The sequence below is a fragment of the Lethenteron reissneri genome, unplaced genomic scaffold, assembly GCF_015708825.2.
Source record: "Lethenteron reissneri isolate LAM-NWPU_2019-01 unplaced genomic scaffold, ASM1570882v1 scaffold_1082, whole genome shotgun sequence".
Lineage (NCBI taxonomy): Eukaryota > Metazoa > Chordata > Hyperoartia > Petromyzontiformes > Petromyzontidae > Lethenteron > Lethenteron reissneri.
This window is the reverse complement of record NW_026890764.1, coordinates 1-18,869: the sequence shown is the minus strand read 5'-3', so window position 1 is coordinate 18,869 and position 18,869 is coordinate 1. Positions and strand designations below refer to the sequence as shown.

The following is an 18,869-nucleotide window of genomic DNA, read 5'->3' as shown; positions in this document are numbered from 1 at the left end:
GCGCGACTTCCTCCTCCTCGACGCCCGCGTTGAAGGGAGATTCGCAGCGTTTGTTCAGTGACCCACCAACCCTCGCCGCTTGCCTGCCGCAGCGCTCGCTAAACAGGCAGCAGCAGCGTGGCCACCAACGCCACTTGCCGGGCTTTGATCACAGCATGGGACACCGGCCACAAACGCGAATTTTCGCTCGACCTTTTTTAGATATGTCGATGGAAGTGTGTGTTATTATTCTTTTGTGTTGCTGTTGTTGTTGTCGCCCATTTGTTCGCGGACTTTGATGGCTGACGGTCAAGAATCGTGACAGAAGGGAGCAAGCGGCACGTGGCCACGGCAATCTGGTGAGTGAGTAGGTGAGTGAGTAGGTGAGCGAGGTGCAGTAGATTGAGTAGGTGAGCGAGTAGATGAGTGAATAGGTGAGTGAGTAGTTGATGTGAATAGGTGAGTGGGTTGGCTGAGTGAATAGGTTAGTGAGTAGGTGAGTGATTGAGTAGGTGAGTGGGCTAGTAGGACTAGTGAGGTGGGTGAGTGAGTAGGTGAGCGAGTAGGTGAGTGGGTGAGTAGTTGAGTGATAGGTGAGTGAGTAGGTGAGTGCGAGTGGTAAGTAGGTGAGTGGGTGAGTAGGTAGGTGAGTAGGTGAGTGAGCGAGCGGGTGAGTATGTGAGTGACTGAGTGGGTGAGTAGGTAGGTGAGTAGGTGAGCTGAGGGGTGGTGAGTGATGAGCGGGTGAGTGAGCGAGTGGGTATGTGGAGTGACTGAGTGGGTGAGTAGGTGAGTGAGCGAGCTCGGGCGGAGTAGGTGAGTTGCGAGTGGGTATGTGAGTGAGTGACTCGAGTAGGTGAGTAGGTGAGTGAGTGACTGAGTGGGTGAGTGGGTGAGTTTGTGAGTGAGTGACTGAGTGGGTGAGTGGGTGAGTATGTGAGTGAGTGGGTGAGTAGGTGAGTGAGTGGTGAGTAGGTGAGTGGGTGAGTAGGTGAGTGAGCGAGGTGGGTATGTGAGTGAGTGACTGAGTAGGTGAGTATGTGAGTGAGTGACTGAAGTGGGTGAGTAGGTGAGTGAGTGGGTGAGTAGGTGAGTGAGTGGGTGAGTAGGTTAGCGAGTGGGTGAGTATGTGAGTGAGTGACTGAGTGGGTGCTGCTGCCGCTTTCACTGCCTCTCCCCCCTCCTGTCCTCTCTCCCTGCCTCTGTCACTCTCCTCCTCGTCTTCTTGGTGTCTTTACGATCACAACGTAACAAAATGCTCGGTGGTGTTCAGCAAATTGATTTCGTTCATCGTGTCGTTTTTTTTTGTCTTTTTCAATGCTCCGTCTTACCTAATCCTCCTCACTCTATACAACTCCACGTGTCACTATTGTTTTTCTTTTTTTTCTCGCCCCCCTCTTTTTTTTAGGGCTTCCGGTCTCATTTTATTACTGCACTTGTTAGTGTTTCACAGAAGGAATAAACATTTTCATTTACTTCAACGTCTGTTGTTGTTGTTGTGTTCACGGCGTGCTGCCCAGTCGCTGTGGGCTGTGTGCTGCTCTTGTGCAGCTGCTGCTTCTGCTGCTGCTGCTTCTTGTGCAGCTGGCTGCAGCTGCTTCTGCTGCTGCTGCTTCTTGTGGCAGCTGCTGCTTCTTGTGCAGCAGCTGCGGCTGTGCGCAGTAGCGCTCCAGCAGCAGCCGACGAGCAGGCGCGCAGGCAGCACGCTTCTGTGATGCCGCCTAGCTGCTGCCGCTGCCGCTGCACGCCAGCTGGTGCGCGGCCGCGTTTAGAAGCCTCGCCCGTGTGCATACAAACGCCAAGGCGTCGACCAGCTGGCTCCCGCACATGAGTCAAGGCCGCGCTTTGGTGGTGGAGTAAGTACGCACAGCGCCAGCGGCGCCAGCAGCCACAGCCGTGGGACGCGGGGTGGCGGGAGGCCAGACTCTGGCAGCAGGAGGCCCATGCTGCTGCTGCTGCTGCTGCCGCCCCGTGGGTTGTTGTTGTCGCGGTGACGGTGGCAACTGCGAAGCGCGCGCGTCGCTCTCTCGGGGGGGGAGAGGGGGAGTGGTGGGGGGAGAGGGGGGGGGGGAGAGTGGGGGGAAGTGGTGGGGGGAGAGTGGGGGGAGTGGTGGGGGAGAGGGGGGGGGGGGAGAGTGGGGGGAAGTGGTGGGGGGGAGAGTGGGGGGAGTGGGGGGGAGAGGGGGGGGGGGGGAGAGTGGGGGGAAGTGGTGGGGGAGAGTGGGGGGGGAGTGGTGGGGGGAGAGTGGGGGGGGGGAGAGTGGGGGGAAGTGGTGGGGGGGAGGAGAGGGGGGAGTGGTGGGGGGGGAGAGTGGGGGGGGGGAGAGTGGGGGGAAGTGGTGGGGAGAGTGGGGGGAGTGGTGGGGGAGAGTGGGGGGGGGAGAGTGGGGGGAAGTGGGGGGGAGAGTGGGGGGAGTGGTGGGGGGAGAGTGGGGGGGGGGAGAGTGGGGGGAGTGGTGGGGGGAGAGTGGGGGGGGGGAGAGTGGGGGGAAGTGGTGGGGGGAGAGTGGGGGGAGTGGTGGGGGGAGAGTGGGGGGGAGTGGGGTGAGTGGTGGGGGGAGAGTGGGGGGAGTGGGTGAGTGGAGATTGTATGATCTCCTGTCCTACAGAGTGAGTGGAGATGTATGATCTCCCCTGTCCTACAGAGTGAGTGAGTGGAGTTTGTATGATCTCCCCTGTCCTACAGAGAGAGTGAGTGAGTGGAGTTTGTATGATCTCCCCTGTTCTGCAGAGTGAGTGAGTGGAGTTTGTGTGATCCCCCTGTCCTACAGAGTGAGTGAGTGGAGTTTGTGTTCCCCCTGTCCTACAGAGTGAGTGAGGTAGTTTTATGATCTCCCCTGTTCTGCAGAGTGAGTGAGTGTAGTTTGTATGATCTACCCCCTGTTCTACAGAGTGAGTGAGTGGAGTTTGTATGATTCCCCCTGTTCTGCAGAGTGAGTGAGTGGAGTTGTATGATCTCCCTTGTTCTGCAGAGTGAGTGAGTGGAGTTTGTATGATCTCCCCTGTTCTGCAGAGTGAGTGAGTGTAGTTTGTATGATCTCCCCTGTTCTGCAGAGTGAGTGAGTGGAGTTTGTATGATCTCCCCCTGTTCTGCAGAGTGAGTGAGTGGAGTTTGTATGATCTCCCCCTGTTCTGCAGAGTGAGTGAGTGGAGTTTGTATGATCTCCCCTGTTCTGCAGAGTGAGTGAGTGGAGTTTGTATGATCTCCCCTGTTCTGCAGAGTGAGTGAGTGGAGTTTGTATGATCCCCCTGTTCTGCAGAGTGAGTGAGTGAGTGGAGTTTGTATGATCTCCCTGTTTACAGAGTGAGTGAGTGGAGTGGTATGATCTCCCCTGTTCTGCAGAGTGAGTGAGTGGAGTTTGTGTGATCTCCCCCTGTCCTACAGAGTGAGTGAGTGTAGTTTGTATGATCTCCCCTGTTCTGCAGAGTGAGTGAGTGTAGTTTGTATGATTCCCCCTGTTCTGCAGAGTGAGTGAGTGGAGTTTGTGTGATCTCCCCTGTCCTACAGAGTGAGTGAGTGTAGTTTGTATGATCTCCCCCTGTTCTGCAGAGTGAGTGAGTGTAGTTTGTATGATCTCCCCTGTTCTGCAGAGTGAGTGAGTGGAGTTTGTATGATCTCCCCTGTTCTGCAGAGTGAGTGAGTGGAGTTTGTATGATCTCCCCTTGTTCTGCAGAGTGAGTGAGTGGAGTTTGTATGATCTCCCCTGTCCTACAGAGTGAGTGAGTGGAGTTTGTATGATCTCCCCTGTTCTACAGAGTGAGTGAGTGGAGTTGTGTGATCCCCCTGTTCTGCAGAGTGAGTGAGTGGAGTTTGTATGATCTCCCCTGTTCTGCAGAGTGAGTGAGTGAGTGGAGTTTGTATGATCTCCCCCTGTCCTACAGAGTGAGTGAGTGGAGTTTGTATGATCTCCCCTGTTCTACAGGTGAGTGAGTGGAGTTGGTATGATCTCCCCCTGTTCTGCAGAGTGAGTGAGTGAGTGGAGTTTGTATGATCTCCCCTGTCCTACAGAGTGAGTGGAGTTTGTGTGATCTACCCTGTTCTACAGAGTGAGTGAGTGTAGTTTGTATGATCTACCCCTGTTCTACAGAGTGAGTGAGTGGAGTTTGTATGATCTCCCCCTGTGAGCCGAAACACACTCACAGGCAAAAAGAGTCACAGACATATACAGAAACCCACAGACACCCACACACACAGAGAAACACACACACACAGAGACACAGAGAGAGAGACAGACACAGAGAGACAACACACATACAGACACCACAGAGAGACACACAGAGACACACACACACAGAGACATGGTCTCCGGAGGAGCTCACCGATGGGACTTTGCCCAGATATTTCAAGGATTTGTGAGCTCCTCACACAATCCAACCTGGTTAAACCCAGGATGGATCGTAGGCAGGCCAGCCTAAATGTTTCCAACCGGAGAGACACACACACAGACACAAACACAAAGACACACACACAGAGAGAGGCACACACAGAGACACACAGATACACACAGAGACAACACACAGAGACACACATACACAGAGACACACATACACAGAGACACACACAGACACACACAGAGACACACACACAGAGACACAGAGACACACAAGAGACACACACACACAGAAACACACACACAGAGACACAACACAGATACACACAGAGACACACAGAGAGAGACACACACACAGAGACACAGAGACACACACACACATATACAGAGAAACACACACACATACACAGAGAAACACACACAAGAGACACACACACACACACAGAGAAACACACACAGAGACGTAGGCATATGCACAATCTCGTGACACTCACTCTCCCTCAAGGGCACGACCTCAAGCGCGACCCAGGCTGAGGACAGCGGTGGTGAGGACGAGACGGAGAATCTCACGCGGAGGAGATAGCGGCCACCGGCATCGTCCAGCGCTGAAGAGACGTCGCAGCAGTGTCTTTGGTGGCAGCACAGACGGTCTGCCAGAGGGCGCGTCTGAAGCTGCGCAGACAGAGACACAGGGAGCAGTGGTGAGGGTGGTGAGGAGAGAGTGGGTGAGTGGGTTGGTGGGGGGGGGTTGGTGAGTGAGTGAGTGGGTGGTGGGTGAGTGGGTTGGGGGTGAGTGAGTGGGTTGGTGGTGAGTGAATTAATGAGTGAGTGGCTGAGTGAGTGGCTGAGTGAGTGAGTGACTGAGTGAGTGAGTGGGTTGGTAGGTGAGGGGTTGGTGGGTGAGTGAGTGGCTGAGTGAGTGAGTGGGTTGGTGAGTGAGTGGGTTGGTGAGTGTGGGAGTGGGTTAGTGGGTGGGTGAGTGGGTTGGTGAGTAAGTGGGCGGTGAGTGAGTGGGTGAGTGAGTGGGTGAGTGGGTGAGTGGGTTGGTGGGTGAGTGGGTTCGTGAGTGGGTGACGAGTGAGTGAATTAATGGGTGAGTGCCTGAGTGAGTGGCTGAGTGAGTGAGTGGCTGAGTGAGTGGGTTGGCGGGTGGTGAGTGGTTGGTGGTGAGTGGGTTGGTGAGTGAGTGGGTTGGTTGGTGAGCGAGTGGGTTGGTGAGTGAGTGACTTAATGGGTGAGTGGCTGAGTGAGTGAGTGAGCATCTCACAGTTTGCTCTGAACTCTGTAGGTGACATTCAGGAACGTTGAGTTGGTGGTGGTGGTGGAGTTGATGCTTGAAGGGTCACAGGGGGGGTCTCTCCTCCACCCCCACAGGAGCCACTTCAACGGGGTCCCAGCAAAGCGTCGCCAGGAGGTCTTGAGACTCCAAACGCACATTCAGTAGATACGGCGCAACTGGGCAGATGGGAAAACAACACTCACACACAGTGCGCTAACCACTGCACCACCACTCACACAGTGCGCTAACCACTGCACCACACTCCCCCCACACACACACAGTGCGCTAACCACTGCACCACCACTCACTACACACAGTGCGCTAACCAGTGCCCACCAATCCCCACACACACAGTGCGCTAACCACTGCACCACCACTCCCCCCACACACACAGTGCGCTAACCACTGCACCACCACTCACACACAGTGCGCTAACCACTGCACCACCACTCCCACACAACACAGTGCGCTAACCACTGCACCACCACTCCCCACACACACAGTGCGCTAACCACTGCACCACCACTCACCGTGGCTGCACGTGGCGAGGTGGAGGAAGAGGAGGTCACGTGTGGAGAGTTTCCACGTCGCCATTCACACCACGTGACTCTGACCCGAAGTCACGTGCAGAGAAATCGATACGCGCGTCTCATTGGTCTCCCCGAGGGGGCCACGCCCCCTCGAGAATTTTCCGCTCTTCCGATTGGTCCGGTGTGGGGGTGACGTCACGACCAACAACCCCCCCCACCCCTCCATTGCCACGTAAGCCAATCGGCGAACTCCCACTGGGTGATGACGTCACGCACGCGCATCCTGTAGCCAATGAGCGCGTCCGCGTAGGGACGGATGACGTCATGTGACTCGAGAGCGAGAGCGGGAGGGGCTACACAAGTCGAGGCCGAGACGCTGTAGCAGCTGCTGCTGTAGCTACAGCTGTTGCTGCTGCTGCTGTTGTTGCTGCTGCTGTTGGTTGCTGCTGCTGCTGTTGATGCTGCTGTGTGCTGCTGCTGCTGTTGCTGCTGCTGCTGCTGTTGCTGCTGCTGTTGCTGCTGCTGTTGCTGTTGCTGCTGCTGCTGTGCTGCTGCTGCTGTTGCTGCTGCTGCTGTTGCTGCTGCTGCTGCTGCTGTGCTGCTGCTGTTGCTGCTGCTGCTGTGCTGCTGTTGCTGTTGCTGCTGCTGCTGTTGCTGCTGCTGTTGCTGCTGCTGCTGTGTTGCTGCTGCTGCTGTTGCTGCTGCTGTTGCTGCTGCTGCTGTTGCTGCTGCTGCTGCTGCTGCTGCTGTGCTGTTGCTGCTGCTGCTACTACAGCTGCAGCTGCGTTGCCTGCCGACAGCAGCAACCTGTTGTGTGCATTGCGAGCCCCGCTGCCGTGAAGTTGCGAGGAAAGTATCTGAAGGTTAGTGGGTGGTCCCCCCCTACCTACCTCCACCAGCACCACTCTTCTTTTAAAGGAATAAGTGCGTCCGTCCACGCCTGCGACGATTGGAGTGGTGAGGGTGAGGGGTGAGCGGTTGTTGTGAGGGTGGGTGGTGAGGGTGAGTGGTGAGGGTGGGTGGTGAGAGTGAGTGGTGAGCGGTTGTTGTGAGGGTGGGTGGTGAGTGGTGAGTGTTAGTGGTGAGAGAGTGGTTAGTGGTGAGGGTGATTGGTGAGGGTGAGTGTAGTGGTGAGAGAGGGTTAGTGGTGAGGGTGAGTGGTGAGGGTGAGTGATGAGAGAGTTGTGAGAGATGGTTAGTGGTGAGGGTGAGTGGTGAGGGTGAGTTATGAGTAAGCTCCAAGATTAAAACAAAAAATCTCGACAAATAAAAGTGCATGCGCAGTAATAGAATAATAACAATAATGATGATGATCAACCCGTGCTTGTTAAAGTTCAACGCGTTCACTACGATATTTAATTATCGTGTTCAAATAATCCCGCCAAATTGAGTCGTTGATGAGGTCAGCTGTTAATTAGTAGCGGGCCAATTAAGACGTCGTTAATTAGGTCAGCTGTTAATGACCCTGAGGTGTTGACCTGAGGCCAATTAATTAAGCAACGTGCTCATTCAATTACAAATTGCGTGTGTGACGTGAGTTGACTCGGGTTTTATTTGAATTTTTTAAAATGCAATTGTGTTTAATTTAAGGACAGTGCACATACATTATCAGAGTTGTGTTTTTTGTTTGTATTACGACCGCAGGTATTGTGGTCTATGCAAACATGACTCCTTGTAAAAAGGTGTCAGTTTTGTTGCCAGATAGAAGGGTAAAGAACAATTATCAAGACAATCCGAGATTGAATAGGAATGTTAAAGACCTCTTAATATCTCGATTTAAAGCTTTCGTGACTGCAGGGATTCATCTTCTTGGTTCTTTCGGTAAAGTCATCACGTAGAAGGGAAGTAATAAAATAAAACATGATAAAATAATATTTTATTATGTTTTATTTCTATTATTTTATTACTTCCCTTCTACGTGACTTTACCGAAAGAACCAAGAAGATGAACCTCTTAGTATCGTTGGAGATTGTCATTAATTTAGCTAAGAGTGAGTGGCAAGCTCGACTGGCCACGATGATTCATAGATGTTTGCCTTTTGCTCATTTAACTCTGGGTCACGTTACCTGTGATTGCTTTTTAAATCCTTTATATTAAGTTCACTTGCTTGCTTGCGCGCTTACGACCGTGCAAATCTTTCGGTCGTTTTTTAACCCACTTCCCGTCATCCAATCGAGCTGACATTTTGCACACAGACTCGTTGTGTGTGACAATTTATTTTCCTGAAATTTTTTCCCAAAATTTTCCACTTTTTAGGGATTTTTTTTATTTAATTTAAAATACCAATGTGATAAAAATGAAACTCTTACTGAAGAAAAACAGAAATGAATAATAAAATAAAACCGATGCCACGCATATAAAGGATTTATAGTGAAAAACTTTGTTTTTTACGGGTTAATTTTTTACACATAAAATTTGCACCCTCGTTATAACTGGTGTCACGTGACGTGAGCAGATTGGAGATACAGAAACTAAATACACGTGCGGTTTTATAAATTAATTAACAAGACAAGTATTCACTGGGTAGCCGAGGAAATCACGAGCGCTTGATTGATTAATTAATTGGATGTTTGTGATTAATTAGGCTCGCCACACCGGAAGATAATTAACTTTGGAACTTCCATTTAATCCCAAAGCCAATGTTCCAGCTGGGCTGTGCGAACGGCCTTTAACCTGCTCTGAAAGTTTCAGGTTCTTGTGCACTCATTTGTGTGGGAAAAAATGTAACATTAAATGTTATCACAGTATTTGGTTTCTCTTACGGGGTCGTTTATTTATCCGTTTACAACTCTGTCGGCCAACTGTTGGGCAAAGTCTTGGGGTCTCACACAGTTTGCCCCAAGGGAGTTTTTTTAACATATATTGTTTTAGAATAACGTTATTCTGTAATCTTTTTTTTGCGAAAGTATCGTACAGGTTATCAAATCGCTGTTTCGCCCGAATAACTACCCTTGTAATCAACGACTTGTTTTGGAAAATTTAATCGGATCGCTAATGGCTCTGATGATGATGACACTTGCTGTGAGAGTTGTATTTTTAAATCCTTTATATTAAGTTCACTTGCTTGCTTGCTTAGGACCGTACAAATCTTTCGGTCGTTTTTTAACCCACTTCCAATCGAGCTGACATTTTGCACACAAACTCGTTGTGCGTGACAATTAATTTTCGTGAAAATTTTTTTTTCATATTTAATTTAAAATACCACGGTGATAAAAATGAAACTCGTACTCAAGAAAACAGAAATGAATAATAAAATAAAACCGATGCCACGTATATAAAGGATTTATAGTGAAAAACTTTGTTTTTACAGGTAAATTTTTACCTAGTTACAATGGCATTGGTCATTCTAGTGAATAAGTGGCACAGATGCTAATGCAACAGCAATGCCATTTCGAGGGTGTGGAATTTATCCTGTTATGTACGAAACTTGAGAACCCTAGCTACATACAATGTCTGCTGCCAGTTTTATAGGGCTGAACATTGAAAATGTCTAAGTGTACAATTATTGCGATTCTAATGTTTTTAAATAATTTTATCTTTTCCTGTAATTTCTTGAAATTCTCTTTTGGCTGGTTAAGTAAAAACATGCCTTACAATGGCTGCCCATAAAAAAATTTGTTTTAATGCATTTGTTTTCTGCCTATTTGAGTGGCCAGTTACTGGGCCGATTCTCCTGCGAGACCCGAGTGTGTGCTTCGCCAGGGAGAGATGTAAAAATGCAGGTGCAAAATGAAATAAACATTTATAAAAATAAAAGAATAAAAATCACGACGTTTCGGAAGCAACACAAGCTTCCGTCTTCAGGTGAAACTGTCACAGCAAAATATCTGTTTCACCTGAAGACGGAAGCTTGTGTTGCTTCCGAAACGTTGTGATTTTTCTCTTCTTCTTGGTTCTTTTGGTAAAGTCGTCACGTAGAAGGGAAGTAATAAAATAATAAAAATAAAACATAATAAAATAATTATCACGACGTTTCGGCCACAACGCAAGCAGCCGTCCTCAGGTGAAACCAGGTCTGTCGGGGAGACGAGTCTGAATGAAACAGCACACGAGCTTGGAGCATATATATAAGCTGGGTTGGGAGGGGGGGAAAGGGCGCTTCGACAAAAGAATTTGCATATAAAGAGGAATTTAGCATATTTATGGGAAATGCAGGAATGTAATTAGTACTACATATGCCCGTGCATTATGCAGGATTAGCAGCATCCAAGGGAGGGGATATGGGAAATGCATGTATGTGAATAGTACTAATTATGCCCGTGCATTATGCAGGATTTGTGATTTTTATTTTTATTTTAATTTTAATTTCATTTTTTACCTACGTGACTTTACCGAGTATGATTCCTTGCAGTCGCGAAAGCTTCAAATCTCCAAGATATCAAAATGGACGAGCGGCGCATGCATCAGGACGATGAGGAGCTGCAACAGCAGCAGCAGCAGTCTCCAAACAATCGGAAGGCTCCTTCACGCACCAGGCAGAATGCAGCTCAGTCTGTGCGACAGTATCCTCCTGCCTTGGCAGAGGCAGCAACCCAGACTTGTCAGTCTCCACAGGCTCAGCCAGTTGAGCACACCCCACAAGTGCCTAAGGTGTCTTCTGGCAGCAGTCAGCGACCGAGTGGAGAGGCGGCTTCTGATCCAAGCTCCCAAGGTGATCACTTTGACTGCCCCTTGTTCACACACACGTGCTGTCTAGCTATTAAGACATATTTGAGGTGTTTGTAAATTATATAATTTCACTAATAGGGGTTTTCCCCTTTTTTATGGCGACAAAACTGACACCTTTTGCAAGGAATCATGCTTACATTAACCACAATACCTGCAGTCAAATGCAAACAATAAACACAACTCTGATAATGTATGCATTGTCTTTGAAACTGATTGGTCCACACCAGAGACAGCTTTCTTTAGAGTCTCGTCTCATATGGTTTTCGACCAGATGACGCCAAGTATTGTGGTTAATGTAAGCATGATTCCTTGCAAAAGGTGTCAGTTTTGTTGCCAGAAAAAAGGTGAAAACCCCTATGAGTATTTTGGTACTGGCAAAGGAGGTCCCATGATGACGCCTTTTGGCGTCATCTGGTCGAACACCATATGAGACTAAGCTCTAAAGAAAGCTGTCTCTGGTGTGGACCAATCCGTTTCAAAGACAATGCATACATTATCAGCGTTGTGTTTTTTGTTTGCATTTGACTGCAGGTATTGTGGTTAATGTAAGCATGATTCCTTACAAAAGGTGTCAATTTTGTTGCCAGAAAAAAAAAAGGGGAAAAACCCTATTGGTATATTTTGCTACTGGCAAAGGAGGTCCCATGATGACATCATTTCAATGTATTATTCTGAAAGAAATTGTCCCTGCGTGTACTCGCCTTACCTGTCCGCTTTTTGCCACTTAACCAAATCCTCAGGCTGCGTGAAAGTGGTGTACGACATGCTGATGACTGCAAGCAACTGTGGCAGCAATTGGCCATCCGACCAAGAAGACATATTTCGCCTCCTGGTAAGTTACCTGCTTTCGTTGAAATTCCTCGCAATCACATGTCACAATAAGCATTTGATGTTTTAAAGAATTTGCTCTGCGGTCTGTATGTATGTAGGTGCACGGGAGAGAACATTTTGAAATATTAAAGAAAATCAAGGAAAACCTGGAGCTGATCCGAACGCTGCCCACGGATGCCAATGTGTTGCGCAACCTGCAGCAACAACAGTACGTGAACACGAAATAGACACATCGCTGCTCGTACGAGACAAGTTCCCGATTGCTGCTGTAATTAAATGGTAGCAACAGAAGGGAAGTAATAAAATGATAAAAATAAAAATAATAAAATAATTCTCACGACGTTTCAGCCACAACGCAAGCAGCCGTCCTCAGGTGAAAACCAGGTCTGTCGAGGAGATAGCGTCTGAATGAAACAGCACACGCGCTTGGAGCGTGTATATACGCTGGGTTGGAAGGGGGGGAAAGGGCGCCTTGACAAAATAATTTGCACATCAAGAGGGTTAATTTTTTGGGTTTTTTCTCCCTCCCAGATACGTGACGGAATTGCGTGGCAGGCCGTCCAACCTCAGCCGACACGGCAGCGAGTGTTCACAGGAAGTCTTGGCCGGCAGCCAGGGATCCTCCAGTGCCGGCGAAGGTTCCTCATCAGGTGACACAAGCTTTCCCTGCTCGGCGCAGCACATTTCTCTGCACGGAACGTGGCGGCATGCGCTAGAATTGAAAGACGCGACACAATTTGCCACAGTGATACGCAGTCTTCTTGGTTCTTTCGGTAAAGTCGTCACGTAGAAGGGAAGTAATAAAATAATAAAAATAAAACGCGATAAAATACAATTCTCACGACGTTTCGGCCACAACGCAAGCAGCCGTCCTCAGGTGAAGAACAGGTCTGTCAGACGCTGTCTTTCCGACAGACCTGTTCTCCACCTGAAGACGGCTGCTTGCGTTGTGGCCGAAACGTCGTGAGAATTATTTTATGATGTTTTATTATTTTATTACTTCCCTTCTACGTGACGACTTTACCGAAAGAGCCAAGAGGATGAATTCAATATTACTCGTATATGTGTTGAGGTGTAAATGGTTTTATTGTGAATGCTCATCCACTGGTTGCAGGCGTTGCACAGGATTTTGTGACGGGTGAAGCGAGTGGATCCAATGGTCCCCCACGGCCACCGGACGGAGACAACCCACCGGCCCGGCTTGGAACCCTGCCGGACAGCGGCAAGCCTGGCAACGCTCTTTACAAGTAAGTGCCCTTTAGGTGCATCATCGTCGCCACCTTTAAACATCGTCGTCATTTTTCGATTTAAAGCTTTCGTGACTGCAGGGATTCATCTTCTTGGTTCTTTCGGTAAAGTCACGTAGAAGGGAAGTAATAAAATAATAAAAATAAAACACAATAAAAATAATATAATAAATAATAAATATTATAATAATGTTGCTTTCCTTCTACGTGACTTTACCGAAAGAACCAAGAAGATCGTCATCATTCACGCTCTGAAAAAAATTACAAATAAATGAAAGGGATTCTTTGCTGAAATAACCTTTTCTACTCTGAGACATCTCTTTTAGCAGTGGCAAAATATAGTAGTAGGTTTTTACCCTTTTAAACTGGTACAAAACTGACACCTTTACACAAGGCATCATGTTTGCAATAACCACAACACAAGTAGTCAAAAAACAAACAAAAAGAAGCAAAAAGTACTTTTCGTGATTCTTGTATTTGGTATTAACATTTTGGAGCCTTGTGTGTTGTTGTTTTGTGTCTCAAGCTTCCTGAAACAAATAGACTGCTTGGAGTTTTTGGAGAATTTCACTTCACGTGGATTGTCGAGTGTCCAACAGCTGATGAACGTCACTCTGCAGGCAAGTTCCTACGGACGCTTCCATGCAAACTACGCGTGTTTTTTTACGTTTACAGGATTGGGATTTATTTTTAAGTTGTGCAAGTTTTTCTGCAACATAAAAAATGCACAAAGAAGCATGGAGAAGATGGAAGGTTGGAATTAAACTTGTAAAGAGTTAATACGTGTGTAGGTGAGGGTGAGTGGTGAGCGTGAGTGGTGAGCGTGAGTGGTGAGGGTGAGTGGTGAGCGTGAGTGGTGAGGGAGAGGGGTGAGTGGTGAGGGTGAGTGGTGAGGGTGAGTGGTGAGCGTGAGTGGTGAGGGTGAGTGGTGAGGGTGAGTGGTGAGGGGAGGGGTGAGTGGTGAGGGTGAGTGGTGAGCGTGAGTGCTGAGTGGTGAGGGTGAGTGGTGAGGGTGAGTGGTGAGTAGTGAGGATTGTAGTGCCACAAGAGGGGGCTCTGGGACCCTAGGCAGAGAAGCCCTTGGCGGCAGGCGCTAGGATCCCAGGCACCCCAGACAGTTAAGCCCCTTAGCGCCACCAACGGGGGGGCTGTGTGTGCTCTGTGGGATACCTGGGGGCGCACACAACCCCACCCCTCGTTGGGCACGAGGCATAAAAGGGCAGCTCCCTGGACGATCGGGGCCAGTCGCAGCTCAAGACCCGCCAGCCAGCTTAGGACCCTGGACCCCCTCGTCCCGCTTGTCCTTGTAAGGGCCGGGACGCTGTGAGGGCCAGTGGTGGGACTCTGGGACTCCCGGCTCTACGTCCTTGTGAGGGCGAGTTCCGAGGAAGCCAGAGTCCAGACCCACACCTTGGCTGGGTCGGGTCAGGTAGCCTCCCCTAGGGTAATTGTAGCCGGAGGACCCCAGAGCGTAGCCAGAGTAGTGTATCTAGGCTGTGTACCTAGGCTGTGTATCTAGGCTGTGTACTTAGGCTGTGTACCTAGGCTGTAACAGAGTATCAGGACTGTTGGAGTGTTGTATTGTAATAAAGAAGTTACCTCTACAAGTGTCTCCGGAACCCATTACACGTGGATACCGAAACATGCAAATAAGAAACATTGACAACTGCAAAAAAGTAGATGGGCTTGGGCAAGGGAACATCACTGGACTGCATTGTGGCTGGGAAACAAGACCGGTGTTGGAGTGGCATCCAAAGTAGAGCACACATCACCAAGAGGATGACCACCACAGAAATTCGAGTTGTGAGAATATTAGTTCGTGTGTAGTTGATAGATGGATCGTGGTCACATAGCTCGAGTGAGGAGGCTGAGGAGTCCTGATCCAGTAGTGGGTACAAAAAAAACACATTCCTCCTGCGGAGGGAGCGGGTAGGAACGTTGGGTTGCTCGGTCAATGGCCAACTGTGAGGGCGGGCACAAGCCGTCGTGAGTAGGTTAAACGTTGAGTTTTATAAGGGCACCACGGGGTGACCAGCCCCTCCCCACCCAGCCCCACCTCACCCTCCCCACCCAGCCCCTCCCCACCCTCCCCTCCCCACCCAGCCCCTCCCCACCCTCCCCCCCACCCAGCCGCACCCCTCCCATTTTTGGATGCACGACGGACAGACACAATAATCCCCTGTGGGCTGGTGGAACCAGGTGGTTCCTACCGGTAATACCGACTGATTTTGTACATTAATTGCTCTGAGGAATACACGTCGTCAGAAATTTGAAGAATGTTGTATCGTACACTATGGGAACCTCATTTGCCAGTAAAAATATCATAATTGTTTTTTTACCCTTCTATCTGGCAACAAAACTGACACCTTTTTACAAGGAGTCATGTTTGTATAGACCGCAATACTTGTCTCGGGTGTGGACCAATCAACTTCAAGGACAGTGCATACATTATCAGAGTTATGTCTTTTGTTTGTATTTATGACTGCAGGTATTGCGGTTTATACAAACATGACTGCTTGTAAAAAGGTGTCAGTTTTGTTGCCAGATAGAAGGGTAAAAAACCAATTATCAATGTTGGATCGCTGAACAAATTTGGTGTGTGTGTGCATATTTTCTGTGTTTCGCTGGATTTTAGGACTTGGATGAACTGGGAGTCCCAGAAGCCAAAAAGCGACTGCTATTGAGTGGAATCGAAGAGCATGGCGTGTCCACCACGATCTCCAGCGAGACGACACTGCAGCGCTCGTCCAGTGAAGAGACAGTCCACCTCAGCTCCGAGGACGACGACGATGACGGCATCGACACCAAGGACGGCATCCTTGCCAAAGTGTTCCCAGCGCTGCGGCCCTTTGGCAGGAATCTGTCCTCTGTCGGCAATCGGTATCGCAAAAGCAGCATTGCCAAATACAATTTGCGAGCGTACGCTCGCCAAGCCGTTGGCCTTCCTCGTGCTGGCAGCTGGGGAGGCAGTAGCAGCCTGGAGGTGCCCAGGAGCAAGATGCCAAAATTGTCTTCATGCTCTGACATCGAAGAAGAAGAGGGGCTGGAGTGAGGAGAGAGGGGGGGGTAGCGATAGATGGATGATGGTGGGAGGTTGTGTGGGCCGTGGGATGCACTTTGTATGAAAAGCCCTTGGGGTAAATAAGCTGGTGTCTTTTGATTGAAAGCTTTCGTGACTGCAGGGATTCATCTTCTTGGTTCTTTCAGTAAAGTCACGGTCGACAGACCTGTTCTCCACCTGAGGACGGCTGCTTGCGTTGTGGCCGAAACGTCGTGAGAATTTTTATGATGTTTTATTGTTATTATTTTATTATTTTCCTTCTACGTGACTTTACCGAAAGAACGACGTTTCGGCCAGAACGCAAGCAGCCGTCCTCAGGTGAAGAACAGGTCTGTCGAGAAGACAGTCTGTTTTTATTTATTTTTATTTCCATTCTACGTGACTTTACCGAAAGAACCAAGGATGAATCCCTGCAGTCACGAAAGCTTTAAATCGAATTTCCTTTGAGCTTGCTTGCATAGTTTTTTTTTTTACAGAATGCAGTCAATAAAATATAAAGCTGCATCTTGGCTTTACTACCCAAGGCAGGAACTTGTCTCTTCCAAGAAAGAAGTGAATGACTTATCAGTTTTGTTCCTTCTTAATTTTGGAGCTTTCGTGACTGCAGGAATTATTCTTTGGTTTTTTCGGTAAAGTCAAGTATAAAGATAAAACGTGCCGTTTAAGTCATCTGGAGTTGAAATATACAACACGTTTTGTTTCCATGCAGAGGAGATAGCCATGTTCAGAGCAATGTGCTTTTTTGTTGTGTTGCATTTGCTCGACTGTTCAAAGATCGTTTCAAATCTGCATCTATTGGAAGGATGAACACGAAGTGGGAAGGTTTTTGCAAAATCAGATGTTCTTGTACTCCAGAAGATTGTTGTACGGGGCCTGTCTGCTATAACCTACTTGATAACAACCCCAAAAATGCCTAAGTAAAGTTGATTTGTGACATGTTCCATTCTGCAAAGTTTTATAGACTTTGCTGCTGGTAGCAGATGTAGAGAGAACAACACCTGTCTACACTTAGTGTTCATGGAACTGTCTTAAGCGTATATATGCAGTGGGTTTTTTTTAAAATCCATTATATTAAGTTCATTTGCTTGCTTAGGACCATGCAAATGTTTCGGTCGTTTTTTAACCCACTTCCCGTCATCCAATCGAGCTGACATTTTGCACACAGACTCGTTGTGCGTGACAATTAATGTTCGTGAAACATTTTTTCCCAAATTTTACACTTTTTAGGGAATTTTTTTATAAATATTTAATTACCAATTGCTTAATGGTGGCAGGCAATCATCTGACCCATAGGTGGCAGCCATCTCAAGCCAGAGGACAAGAGGACTCTAGCCGCCACGCATATAAAGGATTTATAGTGAAAAACTTTGTTTTTACGGGTAATTTTTTGTTACAGGTAGGAACAACAGTTCCCCACCGCCCACCAGGGATTATGTGTCTGTCGTGCATAGCCCCTCCCACCGTGTACACGCTCCCGGATTGGTTGAAGTGCGTCACGTGACCGCGAGCTTTCTGCCCAACCAAGTTCCTAGCTGGCCACTGTGAAGGAACGTGATTGTGCTGTGGATTCAGAAACCCGAGTTTGAGGGTGACGTCCGAACTGCTGATTGTTTGGGCGCTGACCACTGGTGAAGTACCCGTCTGGTCACTGCCTGCATCTTGGAGTGGATTGAACAAGGGCTCTTGATATTATTGAGCTTTGATTAAAAGCCAAAAACCTTTAAAGTACAATTTCAGGAATTGTTTTTCTGGATAAACCGCGGAAAAAATATATCCAATGTTTGAGTTTGCATACGGAGCCCAAAACCACCTGTACGTTTTGCAATGTGCTTTATATTTTGTAGCACTCACTGCCTTTCATGTAAACTGGTACCAGGTGCATACAGCGCATGGGAACGTTCAATTCGAATGCGCAATTCCCTGGAATAGCCACAGTAGTGATTTGTTTAAACAAGTTTTGACAATAAAAACAACTCTCTTTGAACCGTTAACACAATCTTTTCTGACGGTGTTTTTTAAATACTGTCTCGTTAAACCACCCCGTCACGCCCGCCAATTAGCAAAGTTTGTCACGTAAACAAAGCGTGCCAATTCGTTATAAGCTCAGCACACCTGTGCTGCACCCGAAACGTCATTTCATTTCGTGTTTTCATTTCTAATTTGTTTCACCCACGTGACTTTCACATCTATAATTACAAGCGCACAACTTCATCCGTGATGGACGTTGCACTGTCCATCCTTTACATGCACGGGGCGCTTCAAACTCCAGGTCAGAGGTCGCAACCGGGTACCCGATACCGTACCCTACCCTATACATGGCTACCCGTACCCAGTCGGGTACGGGTAGCCGTTTGCGACCCTGGTGCGGCCGGGTACGGGTAGCAGGAGTCACTGGTGAGTAGCCGTTTGTCACTCATTTCGGGTAGGGTACGGGTAGGGAACGGGTACCCGTACCCAGCTGGGTACGTGTACCCATTTGCGACCCTGGTGCAGCCGGGTACGGGTAGGCCGTGAGTCACTTGTGAGTCGCCGTTTGTCACTCATTTCCCAACGTCTTGTCTCTTCTCACAATTCAAGTTCCTAGAATCAACCCACCCGCGCCTGCAACATGGCTTCATCCCAGAGGTCGCAACCGGGTACCCGATACCCCTACCCAATACCCGGCCGGGTACGGGTAGCCGGTATCGGGTAGGGTACGGGTACCGTTTTCGACCCTGGTGCGGTGGGTACGGGAAGGCGTGGAGTCACTGGTGAGTCACCGTTTGTCACTAATTTCCCAACGTCTGTCTCTTCTCACAATTCAAGTTCCTAGAATCAACCCCGCGCCTGCAACATGGCTTCATCCCAGAGGTCGCAACGGGTACCCGATATCCGTACCCTACCGATACCCGGCTACCCATCCCGGCCGTTTTCAACCCTGGTGCGGCCGGGTAGGGTAAGGAA

The 18,869-nt window shown here is 48.8% G+C and overlaps 1 protein-coding gene across 1 annotated transcript; it reads left to right on the top strand.

The window, feature by feature from the left end:
• The first annotated feature begins 6,884 nt into the window (after positions 1 to 6,884).
• Positions 6,885 to 15,917, top strand: LOC133361460 (uncharacterized). Its single transcript, XM_061580374.1, has 8 exons — positions 6,885 to 6,982; positions 10,471 to 10,770; positions 11,528 to 11,619; positions 11,717 to 11,826; positions 12,150 to 12,268; positions 12,733 to 12,865; positions 13,392 to 13,485; positions 15,501 to 15,917. Exons 2-8 carry the CDS (start codon positions 10,503 to 10,505, stop codon positions 15,915 to 15,917), a joined length of 1,233 nt encoding a protein of 410 aa, XP_061436358.1. The 5' UTR covers positions 6,885 to 6,982; positions 10,471 to 10,502.
• The last annotated feature ends 2,952 nt before the right edge of the window (positions 15,918 to 18,869 follow it).